General features: G+C 52.4%; 1 protein-coding gene across 4 annotated transcripts in view; it reads right to left on the minus strand.

Annotated features, from left to right (window-relative positions):
- Window positions 1-2,521: 2,521 nt before the first annotated feature.
- The window catches only part of CBS (cystathionine beta-synthase), a 30,224-nt gene continuing 15,641 nt past the window's right edge, over window positions 2,522-17,104 (minus strand). For 2 of the 4 annotated variants that reach the window (XM_067035195.1, XM_067035193.1), the window contains exons 12-16: window positions 10,085-10,162; window positions 9,772-9,906; window positions 8,994-9,102; window positions 5,156-5,240; window positions 2,522-3,380 (exon numbers count right to left, since the gene is read on the minus strand). In XM_067035195.1, the coding sequence (XP_066891296.1) occupies window positions 3,235-3,380; window positions 5,156-5,240; window positions 8,994-9,102; window positions 9,772-9,906; window positions 10,085-10,162 (553 nt within the window). In that variant the 3' untranslated portion in view covers window positions 2,522-3,234. The remainder of the gene's footprint in view (window positions 3,381-5,155; window positions 5,241-8,993; window positions 9,103-9,771; window positions 9,907-10,084; window positions 10,163-17,104) is intronic. The other 2 variants (XM_059064784.2, XM_067035194.1) reach the window with 2 other exon arrangements.

The raw sequence follows: 17,104 nt of genomic DNA on the forward strand, positions 1-17,104 counted from the left end.
CCTGGACGACCCAGGAAAATCACCCCGTCTTGAGGGCCTTACCTTCCTCACACCTGCAAACAGTTCCAAAGAGGGGAACATTCTCAGGTTCCAGGGATTGGGACCTGGTATTTCTTATTTGTCCTGCCACAGTTCTACGGAAAAACACTTTTTTGAAAAAACTTCCCCATCCTCAGTCAGATCATCAAATGAGCCCCCCTGAGGTCAGAGCACATCTCCCGGCAGCTCTGTGCAGCCCCAGGCCCTCCTCGGACCTGGTGGGGACGGCCTCCGCCTGCCGGGTTGTCCGGACGGCTTCCCGCACAGCCCCCGGGGGGACAGCGGCGTGTGGCCTGCTCGCGGCTGCCGGGGGCCCAGGGCTGCAGGACACCCGGGAGGAGCCTCGGGGTCTTAGAGACAAACAGCTGAGGACTAAGGAACTGGCCGTTCCCCAAAGGCACACCCAGCTGTACCTGGGGCTCTTTACAGAGGAGTGAAGCCGCGTCCACAACAGGAGGCCTTTCCTGGAAGGTGAATGGAGCGTGGTGGCCGGGACAGGGTCAGGCAGCTGTGAGCACCCCCTCTACGCAGCCCAGCCCCACCAGAAAGCTCCCGAGGGACGGTGGCCTCTCCCGTCGAATCTTCGGCCTGCCCACGTGGTCTGGGGCCTTGGAAGGGGCCGTCTCCGGCGTGTAGGAAACAAGAGTGGGCCCTCAGGGCTGCGTCTTCAGCATGGCCTGCGTGCTGTGTCCGTCTATCGAAATCTATGGCTGCCCAGCCCTGTTCCCCGTCACTCTGGGGGTACCCGTCTTGATGGCCTGCTGGGGCCCTTGTTTTCCCCCTTCATTTTGGTGGAGTGCACCTTCCAGTGCTCCCCAGGGCCCAGAGGGCACCTGCTTCGGGGGAAACGTCTACGACCTCCCTCCAGGGTTAAGGGTGAGCATGTTTGCACCCAGGATTCTGGCCCACGCTTCTTTCAGATGTTTTGAGGCTTTGCTCCCTTGTCTCCCAGCCTCCACATGCTAGAGATGGAGAAGCTGGATCCCTTTCTCATTCCCTAGACTCTGTCTGTGAGCTGGGTTTCCCCACCCCTAACTGGAAACTTTTTCTGATCTTCTTGTCCCAGGTGATCTAACATTTCACGATGATGTTCCCTGTGTGGGTCTTTCTCCATCCGTTGCGCTGGGTACTAGGTGGAACCTTTCAATCTACAAACTCATGTCTTTCAGTCTGGGACAGTTTCTTGAATTATTTCACGGGTGATTTCCCTCTCTCTTGTTTCCTCTTTTCTGGAACTCCTACAAACCAGATGTTGGAACCCAAGAAGCTCAAAGAATTCCAAGCACAAGAAACATGAAGAAAGATACATCACGATTTCCAAAACAATATTGAACATAAACAAAGCCAGAGGACTCCCACTTCTTGATTTCAAAACTTACTACAAAGCTACAGTAATTAAAACAGTGTGGTACTGGCATAAGGACAGACATATAGACCAGTGGAACAGAACCAAAAGTTCAGAAATAAACCCATACATCTATGGCCAACTGATTTTCCACGAGAGTGCCAAGACCATTCAATGGAGAAAGAATGTCTGTTCCCCAAATGGAGAGCCATATACAAAAGAATGAATCTGGACCCCTGCCCCACACCATGTACAAAAATTAAAACTCAAAATGGATCAATGAACTAAACATAAAAGCTAAAACTATAAAACTCTTAGAAGAAAACATGACCTTGGATTGGCAAGGATATAATACCAAAAATGAAACAAAAGAAAAAACAGATAAATTGAACATCATCAAAAACAAAACACCGGTGTACACCAAAGGTCACTATCAAGAAAGAGGAAAGATGCCCCACAGAATGGGAGAAAATATTTGCAAATCACATGTCTGATAAGGCTCTAGTATCCAGAATATATAAAGAACTTCTACAACTGAACAACAAAAGGCAAACAACTCAATTTAAAAATGGGCAAAGGACTTGAATAGACATTTCTCCAAAGAAGATAATACACAAATGACCAAACAAGCACATAAAAAGATGCTCAATATCATTAGTCATTAAGGAAATGCAAATCAAAACCACAGTGAGATAACACTTTACATCCACTATCACGGCTATGAAAAACAAAACCCAGAAAATAAGGGTTGGTGAGGATGTGCAGCAACTGGAACCTTCACGCACTGCTGGTGGGGATGTAAAACGGTGCGACCGTGGAACGCAATTTGGTGGCTCCCCAAAAAATTAATCATAGAATTATCACGTGGCCCAGCAATTCCAGTCCTGGGTATACAACCAGAAGGACTGAAAACAGGTGTTCAAACAAATACCTGTACACGAAGGTGCACAGCACTACTGGTCACAACAGCCCAAGAGTGGAAACAACCCAAGTGTCCATCAGCTGACGATGCATAAACAAAATGTGGTCCATCCGTATAAGGAATACCGTTCAGCCACAAAAATGAAGTACTGATTCATGCGACAGTGTGAATGAATCTCAAAAAACATCAAAGTGAAATAAGCCAGACACGAAAGGTCACAGGTTGTATGATTCTTTTTATATGAAATATCCAAAACAGGTAAATCCATGGGGATGGAGAGCAGAGTAGTGGGCGCCAGGAAAGGAGGAGAGAGGGGAGTGACTGCTTAATGGGGGGATGAAATGTTCCGGAACTCGACAGAGGTGTTGGCTGGACGACCTCTAATAAACGCTACTGAATTACACATTTAAAAATGGATCATTTTAGGTTAAGTGGATTTCCCCTCAATTAAAAGACCCCAAACACTCCAGCCACTCCAACCAACCCATCCCCAAGTGGACCACGTGCCTGGGAGAAGGGCCGCAGCGCCGACCCGCGCCTCCTGGGCCCCAAACTTCCGCTCCCCCCTCTGGACTCCTGGGACAGGACTGGCCTCTGCCTTCAGTGCCCCTACCCCAGTCATGGCAGGGGTCCATGCGCCGGGCTGAGTTCTCTTTTAAAAGATTTGCTTGCTGAAACATCCTAAGAGAAAGTTAGTTAAAGAAAAACACATCTCACCGAACAAATCATAAACAGATTCACTCAGGTGGCCAAGGGTTAATGACGGGGAACTAGAACATCTCTGCCGGTCCCGGGCTGAGCAGTGAGCACCCTTGCTACCCATCGTGACAGAGTGACGCCCGCAGCCAGGTGGCTAAAAGTCACACGTTTCTTTGTTTAGCGTTTATGAAAAAGCGAAAGAGAACAGCCGCGCAACCTTGGGGGGTAGTCAGAGCTGGGCCGCGGCCCCGGCACCTCCACTTCCTGACTTCGTCTCCTGGTTCCGCTCGCGGGCGGCCACGAAGTTCAGGAGGTCGATGGCGGTGACAACTCCGAACACCGTCTGCCTCTTACTGGACTCCCCGTGGCCGTGGTCTGAGGGGGGACAAGGCCGCAGGTTCAGAGGGGCCTCCACACGGAGCGGACCTGAGGCAGCCACGCCCCCGGGCACAGGGGGGCAGGGGGCGCGGGGAGGACGCCCCGCGTCCACGGGCACCTGGGTGCCCCGGCCGCCCAAGCGCCAGTGCCGTCCCCTCCCAACACAGGCCGCGTGGGCGGAGCTGCGGAGAGCGGGGCCCTGACGCCTCTGAGCCACGCCCACCGCGGACGCCGAGGTCACGCTCGTTCGGAACAGCCGGCGGTCGCCCCTGGCGCCCGAAGCCCGGGTCGTGGCCTGAAGTTCCAGTCCTACTCACACCCAACACCCCCGGCTCACATCTCTGGCCTACAGTTCCGTGTTCAAACCCAGGCCTTGCTCTCAGGCTTAGAATGAACGCAGGCCCCTGGCCCCTGCCCTGCCGCCCACGGGCAGAGAGGGCGACGGACATGGTCGATGTTACATTTCACCCCGACTGGGCCACGGAGCGCCCCGAGGCTGAGCGAACATCATTCTGGGTGCCCTCGGGTGAGATCACCTCTTGATTTTGGATGGACCTAGTAGAGCAGATTGCTCTCCCCAGGGTGGGTGGGCCTCATCCCGTCAGTTGAAGGCCCAAATAGAACAAAAGGGCCGACCCACCACGAGTAAGATGGAAATGCCCGGCCTCTGGACTCGGAAACATTGATTCTTGGGGTCTTGAGCCTGGCCACTGGCCCCGCAGGCCTTGGGACTTGCCAGCCTATAAGCCATTCCTTGTAGCACATCTCCGTACACACACATCCTACGAGCTGTGTTTCCTGGGAGAACCCTGACTGACAGCTGTCGCGAAGCGCACGGGGGGCCGGGCAGGGCCGAGCAGCAGGGGGTACATGCCCAGGTGGCATCCCACTGTGCCAGAGCCCGCTTCCCTGTGTGTCCCGCACGCCTTTGAGGCTGCGGTCACACAGGGTGGGCTGCTGGAGACACAGAGGGGCCAGGCATCCTATTGGCCAGCTCGGAGCACCTCAGGAAAAAGCACGGGGCACCCAGGAGAGATGAGGGGCTTCTAGGCAAAGGGGCAGCTTTGGAGAAGCACTGAGCCCCACGGGGGTGGGCGGTCAGAGCGTCTCCAGGCCCCTGGGAGACACCGGCCAGCCGGGTCGGCAGACCCTGAAACCAGACCCCACGTCAGGGTGTGTAGAGGTTCAGACTCGAGTGTGTGACACAAGAAGGGGAGCCTCCCACCCAAGCTCCGGGTCCGGGGCCTGGACGCCCTCCTTGGCACTCGGAGGCTGCGATGCTGATCACGGCGCCGCTCCTCAGCTCGAGGGGTGGGCGGGGCGTACACACCTGCAGGTTCCCCCCACCCCCAAGGCCAGGTCTCGCGCCGAGGAACCAAGGACGGGAGAGGGGGCGCCCAGGCCCTGGGACCAGCACTCGCCCGCCCCCAATTCTCAGGATTTCTAGAACCCTCGACCTCGCCCGGCACCAGAATGACATCCCCGGCCTCTGGAGATGCGGCCAGGAGGCCCGGGAAGGGCTTTGTGAGCAGGTTATAAAGCCCTGTGACCTCACCGGGAGCCAGCACCCAGGTTGGCCCACAGCAGGGTCCCTCTGAGATCTGCACCCAAGGCTGGGGATCTGCACCTCCGGCTCCCAGATGCCCTGTGAGCTCACGGTGGGAAAGCATACACACAGCCTGGGGCCGGGGGCCCAGGGCCCGGGGGGCCGGCACCCCACAGGGCTCCTGCTCCCGCCCCCCAGTCCCCAGCCCTCAGGGGGCCCCACTTACACTGGATCTGCTCGTGGACCACCAGGGCGAAGTGGTCCATCTCCAGGATGTGCGAGAGCTTGCCCAGAGGGTCCGTCAGGTGGATCTGGAAGAGAAGCCGTGTTCAGTGCTCACCAGGGCAGCCCAGCTTGGCCGGAGCCCGAGGAAAGGAGCGCAAGGCAGCAGGAGGCTGGCGTCCCTCCAGAAGGTTCTTCTGGAGCCTCCTGCTGACTTAGAAACGGAAAGACTCGACACACGTGGAGGGACACTTGGATGACCTGCAAGAGTCCGTACGTATCACTCAGTGCAAAGAGCCAGTGGGACGGCTTCCCACAGTGTGATGCCACCTCTATGAATTTCCGGAAAAGGCAAAACTAGTCAGATTGGCGGTTGCAGGGTTCAGGGAGTGGGGAATGGTGGATACAGGGATCCAGGCCACGTGGGGCACATACACTTCTGTGTGTGATGCTGCAATGGGTACAGGTCTGTACATTTGTCAAAACCCCCAGAGCTGCAGAACCCAAAGACTGAACCCTCAGTAAAGTAGTGCCTTTAGTTACGAACAGCGAAATAGTCGCCATCCATTGGAACAAATCCTACCTCAGTGCAAGAGGTGACAGTACAGGGCGTGGCGAGGGGGCGGGGCACAGGGCGTGGCGAGGGGAGGGGGTACAGGGCGTGGGGAGGGGGCGGGGAACGTGATCGCCCACTCTGGGCCGTCTGCTCAGTAGACACATGATGAGAGCTTCCAAGAAAAAGAAAAAAAGGACACTTAGGTCCATCTTTCAAACCCCAAGGTGATCTCCAAAGCTGTTAGCCCCACTGGAACCCTTTCTAGTTAGGCTCTGGCAATGGAGGCAAGTTCCCTGTGAGAGGACGCAAGCTCCGGGGAGGGTGGAAAAGCGCCAGCGGTGCCTTAACCTGTGTAAAAGGAGGGTTGGGCACCACCTGCCTGCCAAGCACTAATGCACGCTGAGCCTTACACAACACAGCCGCCCTGGGCTGTGGAAGCAACGTGCCCGATGCTTGCCTTTACGAGGTCGGAGGCTGGGCGTGGTCAGTAGACCACGGGGGTGGGGGTGGGGGTGGGGGGTCAGGATTTCTCCTCTCCGCCGGGAGAAAAGGGTGGAAAGAGGCGCCACAGCTCCATGGGGACCTCCCCGCGCTGTTCACTGCCGGCGGCCAGACCCCCGTGGCGGCAGGAAGGGGCAGCCCTGGATGCGGAGGGTGTACCCAGGAGACAGGACCCACCCAGGTTTCCTCGGGGCCGCATTCTCCTCGGGACACCATCTGGACCAGGGTTGCCGGGGACCCTGCTGAAGGACGTCCTGTGCCTAGAGCACAGGTGCCTAGAGCAGAGCAGGGACACACGGCCCCGCCGAACATCTCGGCGGCAGGGCGTCAAGACCCCCGAGGGTCTGGGTGGCACTAGAGCCCAGGGAGCTGGGGCTCGGCTACACCCCGCGGGAAGGCTGCGGCTGCAGGTCAGCCCCGGCCACTAAGGGGGGCGACCTAGAGAAACAGGGAAGAGCCAATCCTGAATACAGGTTGGATCTGTTTCTTTTACTTTAACCTTTGCTTCCTGTTGCTTTTGTTTGCTAAAAGGATACTGTCTCTACAGAACAGCCTGCCTCGGGGAACCCCACCCCTCTGCCTGAATGTTCAACCCAAGTGCCTTTGTTCAGGGAAACATCCTGACCCCGTCCACCCCGGGGGAGGGCTGCAAGAAAGAAGACAAGAACACATCCCCTCCCAGAGGCTGGCCATTCCAGGGCACATCTGCAAATCTTATGGCCTTTTTACTTTACTTCCTCACCTCCTCCCCCTCTCTGTTCTATGAAAGAAACTGGCATCCAGACCGCCCCCCCCCCCCCCCACACACACGGAAGATGGTTCTTTGAGACATCAGTCTGCCATCTTCTAGGGCTGCTGGCTTTCCAAATAAAGTTGTATTCCTAGCCTCAACACCTTGTCTCCCGATTTACTGGCCTGTCTCGGTAACGTTAGAGGGCTCAGCTCTTCCCTGGGGGAGGGAAGGGCTCACACGGCAGAGGGTCAGCAGGAAAGGCCAGAGACACAACAGGGCTGGACGCAGGCAAGGGAAGGGGTGCGCAGCATGCACACCACACCTCGGAGGGACCTCAAAACACTCTGCTGGGCTTCCCTGGTGGCGCAGTGGTTAAGAATCGCCTGCCAGTGCAGGGGACACGGGTTCGAGCCCCGGTCCGGGAAGATCCCACATGCCGCGGAGCGGCTAGGCCCGTGAGCCACAACTACTGAGCCCGCGTGCCCCAACTACTGAAGCCCTCGCGCCTAGAGCCCGTGCTCCGCAACAAGACTAGCCCTCGCACTGCAACAGAGAGCAGCCCCCGCTCGCCGCAACTAGAGAAAGCCTGCACGCAGCAACAAGGACCCAAAGCAGCCAAAAATAAATGAAATAAAATAAAATAATTTATATATATTAAAAAAAAAAAAACCCTCTGCTGCATGAAAGAAGCCAGACAAGGGTACACACGGTGGGGCGAGCCTGGGGAGGGCGCACGGTCTACGGGGCGGGGCAGACGTGCGGGGGGAGGGGAGAGGAAGCCGGGCTAGAAGCGGGGGAGGGGATGGATACGCACACTCTCGACTGTGGTTTCGCGGGTGTGTGTTCATTACAAAATCATCAAATGGGACAAGCTATGTTCAGCTCAACGCAGGGAAGAGAAGGAGGCGCAGACACTTCCAGAAATGCTGGCGGGCAACGGCATGGGCGGAAAGGTTGCTCCTGCTCAGCCTGGCTGGCCACCCACGTGCATGGGATGCCGGGCCCTGTGCTGCCCACTCAGGGGCCACGGGGGCCAGGGCAGCCTCTTGAAGCTTCCACTGGACTGGGGGGCAATAAGTGCTCCAAGAACACACCCCGTGTGCTAGGTGCTCAGGGCCTGGGGGTCAGAGAGGCCGAGAGGAGGGGACGGGGGGTGGGGGGCAGGAGGGCGGAGGTAGCTGGTGCCGCGGCAGCAGGAAGGGACCGGCCCGCCTGAGAACCAAGGCAGGTGGGCGGGAGGAGTGGAGGGAGACGGGGGTCGCGGGGCCGGGAGGGACAAGCCCCCACCCACGTCTCCTGTGGTCTCTCCAGCCGCAGAGAGTTAGGGCCAGGGGTGAGGGGCCATGCGGGGACCACGCTAGAGGCGATGGCAGGGGGGTGGCTATGGGGAGAAACCCGCAGATTCCGGTGACATTTCAGCTACGTGTGGGGTGGGGAAAAAGGAAAATCAAATCCACTCCTAGATTTGGGCTCCACCCGCTAACCTTTCAAGCGTGAGACAGCCAGCCACTCACCACTCCCACTCACTGGGGGTGCGAGGAGAAAGGGGTTGTGGAGGGTCAGGAGGCCAGGGAGAGGGGCTGCGCTGACCCCAGGCACCCTCTCGGGGGCACAGAGTCGGCCCTGCCCTGGCCCGTCACGGCGCGGCCATCATCCCAGGATGAGCACGGGGTCTGACCAGCCCCGCCTCGGCCCCCAGAACGTTCTGGTTCGTATTACATACTGAGGCGTGCCAGGTGATCTTACATGACGTGGGCACGGGACAAAATCAGGGCCCGGTGCTCCGGGAACGGTCACGCTGGCAGATGCGGCTCAGCTAGGACGACGGTCCCTGGGCTTTGCCAGGGGCCACAGGCGTTGCCAAAGTATAGGTGTGGGTGAGCCCTCACCACTGCTGGGGCTCGCTTTGTGAAGCTGGGGTGAATTCTCAGATCTAGGGGTCTGACGGGGTCTGGGGTGGTGTCAAGGGTCCGGGGCGAGGGACACGCGGCCCCGCCTCCCGGGATGGAGCTGGTCTCAGCACCGACGGCACAGGCCTCGCGGGGCTCGTACCTGTTTGAACTGCTTGTAGATGACTTTCCGAACCTGGTCCGATGGCTGAACCTTCCCGGCGAGCAGGGAGGACAGCATGTGCCCCAGGGTCACCGTCCCCAGGACCGCCCTGGGGAAGCGGGGACGGGGCAGGAGTCAGCACTGGCGCCTCTCCCGCAATCTCCACCCCCCCCCACCCCACCCCCCGCCAAGACAGCAGAAGCCAGCACAGCCACCCTCAGGGCCAAACCCAGGACTCCTCTTAGAACCAACCGCTGTATCTGCCCGGGGCCTCTGTGTGGCAGGAGCCGCGCAGTGGCCAAACACCCTGCCTGGGAGCTGACCGTCCAGTGCAGGGAGCGGTAAACGAGCGAGGCCTCTGGGCATCTCCACTCTGACAGGTGTCAAGGGTGACCAGCTGGCCAGTGCCCTTGGGACATGGGACTTCCGGTGCTAGAACTGGGACAGTCCCGGGGGAGCCCTGATGGTGGGTCACCGTCACCAGGGCACATCTGTCACGGCCTTCCGCTGTCAGGCACATGCCCAGAGCCAGGGAGGGACCCTACACCGGCCTCCTGTGCACATGCTGGGTGCAGTGGGCTGGGACCGAGGCATTAAAGCCCAGAGGGTTCATGTGAGCAGCCCCCATCCCGGCCGGTGCTCAGGGGCCAGCCGGCCGGCCGCGGGGTCCACTGGGCGGCCCCGTCCAGCACCGCTGACACACAGCAGTGTGGAGCACAGGCTGGGGGCGCCCAGCAGGGCCCAGTGGGCAGGGCTCCGGCTGGAGGCCGAGACTGACCCCGACTCGTCCACCACGGGCGCCTGGTCGAAGCCCTTCTCGCGGAGGATCTCGATGGTGTGCTCACAGGTGACCGTGGGCAGCACCGTCAGCGGGGCCGACAGGCTCAGCTCCCGAACTCGGAGGTGCCACCACCTGCGGGAAGAGGGTGGGGCAGGGAGGCCGTGAACCGGGAGGCCGGGTCCAGGACAGGGAGCCCACGGGGGCGCCCAGCCGGGCGCGGGACAGCACACGTGCCCCGAGTACCAGGAACGCAAGTCCCGAGCCACATGCGTGTGGTCGGGGAGAGGTCTCTGCTCAGAGGCGTCCTCACCATGGCTTCTTCACCAAGAGGTCCTCCTCCTTCATGAAGCCCTTCTGCAGCATCCACTTGTCGCTCAGGAACTTGGACCTGCGGCACCAGACGTCACCAGGGTCTCACCACCACCTCTGCCCACACTGAGGGTGGAGGTTCTCAGAGAGAGAAAGCCCAACATCCCTCCCCAGACCCCACGGCCCAGCAGAGACCCCAAAGAGGCTGGCTGGGGGCTCTGCGAAGAGGCCTGAGAGCCAGATCCCAGAAAGACCCCCTAGGGAGCTGCGGTCGACAGGGGCATCTGGTCAACCAGGGCTGAATGCGCTCAGAGCACAGCAGAAGGTTCTGTGGTACGCTGGGACCTGGGACCCTTTGCTGCAGTGCTCGCACCTGGACAAATGTCTTCTCAAGCAACAGATACAAAAAGACCAAAAACCCAACTGCCGCTTCTGAGTTGCTGGGAGCAAAAGCAGGGTCCTACAAATGCCCATGTACACAGCACCACAAAGGGGTGGGCAGACCACCTAAGCCACCCCTCCAGCCCTGACCCCTGGACCCACCCCTACCCTCACCCCACTTAAGGGACCAGCTCACCCACTCCTCAGCGAGAGAGCAAAGGAAACTGTTACTTGTTTTCACTCCCACCTGCTACAGAATGAGTCCCAATAAAGCCTTGCCTGAATTTCTCGTCTGGCCTCTTATTAATTTCTATTGATTAAAGAGTCCAAGAACCCAGGTGGGTAACAGTTCTGTCCCGGATCCTGTGCCTTCATGTCCCCTCGGGGCTCCTGGGTGGCCTCTTCCCTGGCTGTCCTCATGTCTGCTCTGGCAGAAGGGGATGAGGGACCCCATAGCACCTGGGGTCAGAAGACACCGAGCAGGCCTTGGGGTCTGCCAGAGACCTGCCCTAAACAAGGCAGATGAGAAAGCACCTGACAAACAGCAGCTTAGCCATGGAGCTAGAGGGGCAGGCTTGGAGGGAAGACCCGTTGAAAGCCCAGAGCGACTTCAGTTTATGGGTGAGGAAACTGAAGCCCAGAGGGCAAAGCAGAGTTGGTGACCCTCACCAGCCGTGTGGCCGACAGGGTCTTGGTGCTCCAGCCGGGTGTCAGGCCTTGAGCCTCTGAGGTGGGAGAACTGAGTTCAGGACATTGGTCCATCAGAGACCTCCCGGCCCCTCGTAATATCAATCGGCAAGAGCTCTCCCAGAGATCTCCATCTCAACACTAAGACCCAGCTCCACTCAATGACCAGCAAGCTCCAGTGCTGCACACCACATACCAAACAACTAGCAACACAGGAAGACAACCCCACCCATTATCAGAGAGGCTGCCTAAAATCATAAGTTAACAGACACCCCAAAACACACCCCCAGAGGCAGTCCTGCCCACCAGAAAGACAAGATCCAGCCTCATCCACCAGAACACAGGCACCAGTCCCCTCCACCAGGAAGCCTACACGAGCCACTGAACCAACCTCACCCACTGGGGGAAGACACCAAAAACAACGGGAACTACGAACATGCAGCCTGCGAAAAGGAGACCCCAAACACAGTAAATTAAGCAAAACGAGAAGACAGAGAAACACGCACCGACGAAGGAACAAGGTAAAAACCCACTCAACCTAACAAATGAAGAGGAAATAGGCAGTCTACCTGAAAAAGAATTCAGAATAATGAGAATAAAGATGATCCAAAATCTTGGAAATAGAATGGAGAAAATACAAGAAATGATTAATAAGGATCTAGAAGAACTAAAGAGCAAACAAACAGTGATGAATAACACAATAAATGAAATTAAAACTTCTCTAGAAGGAATCAATAGCAGAATAACTGAGGCAGAAGAATGGATAAGTGACCTGGAAGATAAAATAGTGGAAATAACTTACTGCAGAGCAGCATAAAGAATGAAAAGAATGGAGGACAGCCTCAGAGACCTCTGAGACAACATTAAACGCACCAACATTCGAATGATAGGGGTCCCAAAAGAAGAAGAGAAAAAGAAAGGGACTGAGAAAATATCTGAAGAGATCATAGTTGAAAACTTCCCTAATATGGGAAAGGAAATAGTCAATCAAGTCCAGGAAGCATAGAGAGTCCCATACAGGATAAATCCAAGGAGAAACACGCCAAGACACATATGAATCAAACTATCAAAAATTAAATACAAAGAAAAAATATTGAAAGCAGCAAGGGAAAAGTAACAAATAACATACTAGGGAATCCCCATAAGGTTAACAGCGGATCTTTCAGCAGAAACTCTGCAAGCCAGAAGGGAGTGGCAGGACATACTTAAAGTGATGAAAGGGAAAAACCTACAACCAAGATTACTCTACCCAGCAAGGATCTCACTCAGATTCAACAGAGACATTAAAACCTTTAAAGACAAGCAAAAGCTAAGAGAATTCAGCACCACCAAACCAGCTTTACAAAAAATGCTAAAGGAGCTTCTTTAGGCAGGAAACACAAGAGAAGGAAAAGACCTACAATAACAAACCCCAAACAATTAAGTAAATGGTAATAGGAACATACATATCGATAATTACCTTAAATGTAAATGGATTAAATCCTCCAACCAAAAGACACAGACTGGCTGAATGGATACAAAAACAAGACCCATCAATATGCTGTCTACAAGAGACCCACTTCAGACCCAGGGACACATACAGACTGAAAGTGAGGGGATGGAAAAAGATATTCCATCCAAATGGAAATCAAAAGAAAGCTGGAGTAGCAATTCTCATATCAGACAAAATAGACTTTAAAATAAAGACTATTACAAGAGACAAAGAAGGACACTACATAATGATCAAGGGATCAATCCAAGAAGAAAATATAACAATTTGAAATATTTATGCACCCAACACAAGAGCACCTCAATACATAAGGCAAATGCTAACAACCATGTAAGGGGAAATCGACAGTAACACAATCATAGTAGGGGACTTTAACACCCCACTGTCACCAATGGACAGATCATCCAAACAGAAAATAAATAAGGAAACTCAAGCTTTAAATGACCCATTAGACAAGACGGACTTAACTGATATTTATAGGACATTCCATCCAGAAAACAACAGAATACATTTTCTTCTCAAGTTCTCATGGAACATTCTCCAGGATAGATCATATCTTGGGTCACAAATCAAGCCTTGGTAAACTTAAGAAAATTGAAATCGTATCAAGCATCTTTTCTGACCAAAACACTGTAAGACTAGATATCAATTACAGGAAAAAAACTGTAAAAAATACAAACACAGGGAGGCTAAACAATACACTACTTAATAACAAAGAAATCACTGAAGAAATCAAAGAGGAAATCAAAAAATACCTAGAAACAAATGACAATAAAAACATGACGACCCAAAACCTATGGGATGCAGCGAAAGCAGTTCTAAGAGGGAAGTTTATAGCAATACAATCCTACCTCAAGAAACAAGAAACATCTCAAATAAACAACCAAACTTTACACCTAAAGCAATTAGAGAAAGAAGAACAGAAAACCCCCGAAGTTAGCAGAAGGAAAGAAATCATAAAGATCAGATCAGAAATAAATGAAAAAGAAACGAAGGAAATGAAAGCAAAGATCAATAAACCTAAAAGGTGGTTCTTTGAGAAGATAAACAAAATTGTTAAACCATTAGCCAGACTCATCAAGAAACAAAGGGAGGAGACTCACATCAACAGAATTAGAAACGAAAAAGAAGAAGTAACAACTAACATTGCAGAAAGACAAAGGATCATGAGAGATTACAGCAAGCAATGATATGCCAATAAAATGGACAACCTGGAAGAAATGGACAAATTCTTAGAAAAGCACAACCTTCCGAGACTGAATCAGGAAGAAATAGAAAATATAAACAGACCAATCACAAGCACTGAAATTGAAACTGTGATTAAAAATCTTCCAACTGGGCTTCCCTGGTGGCGCAGTGGTTGAGAGTGCGCCTGCCAATGCAGGGGACACGGGTTCGTGCCCTGGTCCGGGAGGATCCCACATGCCGCGGAGAGGCTGGGCCCGTGAGCCATGGCCACTGAGCCTGCGCGTCCGGAGCCTGTGCTCCGCAATGGGAGAGGCCACAACAGTGAGAGGCCCGCGTACCGCAAAAAAAAAAAAAAAAAAAAAAATCTTCCAACAAACAGAAGCCCAGAACCAGATGGCTTCACAGGCGAATTCTATCAAACATTTAGAGAAGAGCTAACACCTACCCTTCTCCATCTCATCCAAAAGATAGCAGAGGGAGGAACACTCCCAAACTCATTCTACGAGGCCACCATCATCGTGATACCAAAACCAGACAAAGACGTCACAAAGAAAGAAAACTACAGGCCAATATCACTGATGAACATAGATGCAAAAATCCTCAACAAAATACTAGCAAACAGAATCCAACAGCACATTAAAAGGATCATACACCATGATCAAGTGGGATTTATCCCAGGAATGCAAGGATTCTTCAATATATGCAAATCAAACCATGTGATACACCGTATTAACAAATTGAAGGATAAAAACCATATGAAAAGCTCAACAGATGCAGAAAAAGCTTTCAACAAAATTCAACACCCATATGATAAAAACTCTCGAGAAAGTAGTCACAGAGGGAACTTACCTCAACATAATAAAGGCCATATATGACAAACCCATAGCCAACATCGTTCTCAATGGTGAAAAACTGAAACCATTTCCACTAAGATCAGGAGGAAGACAAGGTGGCCCAACTCTCACCACTCTTATTCAACATAGTTTTGGAAGTTTTAGCCACAGCAATCAGAGACGAAAAAGAAAGAAAAGGAATCCAAATCAGAAAAGAGGAAGTAAAACTGTCACTGTTTACAGATGACATGATACTATACATAGGGAATCCTAAAGATGCTACCAGAAAACTACTAGCGCTAATCAATGAATCTGGTAAAGTTGCAGGATACAAAATTAATGCACAGAAATCTCTTGCATTCCTATACACTAATGATGAAAAATCTGAAAGAAATTAAGGAAACACTCCCGTTTACCACTGCAACAAAAAGAATGAAATACCTAGGAATAAACCTACCTAAGGAGACAAAAGACCTGTATGCAGAAAACTGTAAGCCACTGACGAACGAAATTAATGATAAAACATGGGGAGATATACCATATTCTTGGATTAGAAGAATCAACATTGTGAAAATGACTATACTACCCAAAGCAATCTACAGATTCAGTGCAATCCCTATCAAACTACCAATGGCATTTTTCACAGAACTAGAAATAAAAATTTCACAGTCTGTATGGAAACACACAAAACCCCGAATAGCCAAAGCAATCTTGAGAAAGAAAAATGGAGTTGGTGGAATCAGGCTCCCTGACTTCAGACTATACTATAAAGCTACAGTAATCAAGACAGTATGGTAATGGCACAAAAACAGAAATATAGGTCAATGGAACAGGACAGAATGCCCAGAGATAAACCCACTCACACACGGTCACCTTATCTTTGATAAAGGAGGGAAGAATATACAATGGAGAAAAGACAGCCTCTTCAGTAAGTGGTGATAGGAAAACTGGACAGCTACATGTGAAAGAATGAAATTAGAACACTCCCTAACACCATTTACAAAAATAAAGTCAAAATGGATTAAAGACCTAAATGTAAGGCCAGACACTATAAAACTCTTAGAGGAAAACATAGGCAGAACACTCTATGATATAAAACACAGCAAGATCCTTTTTGACCTGCCTTCTAGAGAAATGGAAATAAAAACAAAAACAAACAAATGGGACTTACTGAAACTTAAAAGATTTTGCACAGCAAAGGAAACCAAAAAGAAGACGAAAAGACAACCCTCAGAATGGGAGGAAATGTTTGCAAACGAAGCAACTGACAAAGGATTAATCTCCAAAATATACAAGCAGCTCATGCAGCTCAATATCAAAAAAACAAACAACCCAAACCCAAAAATGGGCAGAAGACCTAAATAGACATTTCTCCAAAGAAGGTATACAGATTGCCAACAAACACATGAAAGGAGGCTCAACATCACTAATCATTAGAGAAATGCAAATCAAAACTACAATGAGGTAGCACCTCACATGGGTCAGAATGGACATCATCAAAAAATCTACAAACAATAAATGCTGGAGAGGGTGTGGAGAAAAGGAAACCCTCTTGCATTGCTGGTGGGAATGTAAATTGATACAGCCACTATGGAGAACAGTATGGCGGTTCCTTAAAAAACTAAAAATAGGGCTTCCCTGGTGGCACAGTGGTTGAGAGTCCGCCTGCCAATGCAGGGGACATGGGTTCGTGCCCCGGTCTGGGAAGATCCCACATGCCGCGGAGCAGCTAGGCCCGTGACCCATGGCCACTGAGCCTGCGCGTCTGGAGGCGGTGCTCCGCAACGGGAGAGGCCACAACGGTGAGAAGCCCGCGTACCACAAAACAAACAAACAAACAAACAAAAAAACCTAAAAATAGAACTGCCATACGACCCAGCAATCCCACTACTGGGCGTATACCCTGAGAAAACCATAATTCAAAAAGAGTCATGTACCACAATGTTCATTGCAGCACTGTTTACAATAGCCAGGACGTGGAAGCAACAACCTAAGTGTCCATCGACAGAAGAATGGAGAAAGAAGATGTGGCACGTGTATACAATGGAATATTACTCAGCCATAAAAAGAAATGAAATTGAGTTATTTGTAGTGAGGTGGATGGACCTAGAGTCTGTCATACAGAGTGAAGTAAGTCAGAGAGAGAAAAACAAATACCGTATGCTAACACATATAAATGGAATCTAAAAAAAAAAAAAAAAAGTTTCTGAAGAACCTAGGGGCAGGACAGGAATAAAAATGCAGACGTAGAGACGTAGAGAATGCACTTGAGGACACAGGGAGGGGGGAGGGTAAGCTGGGATGAAGTGAGAGAGTGGCATGGACATATATACACTACCCAACGTAGAATAGCTAGCTAGTGGGAAGCAGCCGCATAGCACAGGGAGATCAGCTCGGTGCGTTGTGACCACCTAGGGGGGTGGGATAGGGAGGGTGGGAGGGA

This window comes from Kogia breviceps, chromosome 5 (assembly GCF_026419965.1).
Source record: "Kogia breviceps isolate mKogBre1 chromosome 5, mKogBre1 haplotype 1, whole genome shotgun sequence".
NCBI lineage: Eukaryota > Metazoa > Chordata > Mammalia > Artiodactyla > Physeteridae > Kogia > Kogia breviceps.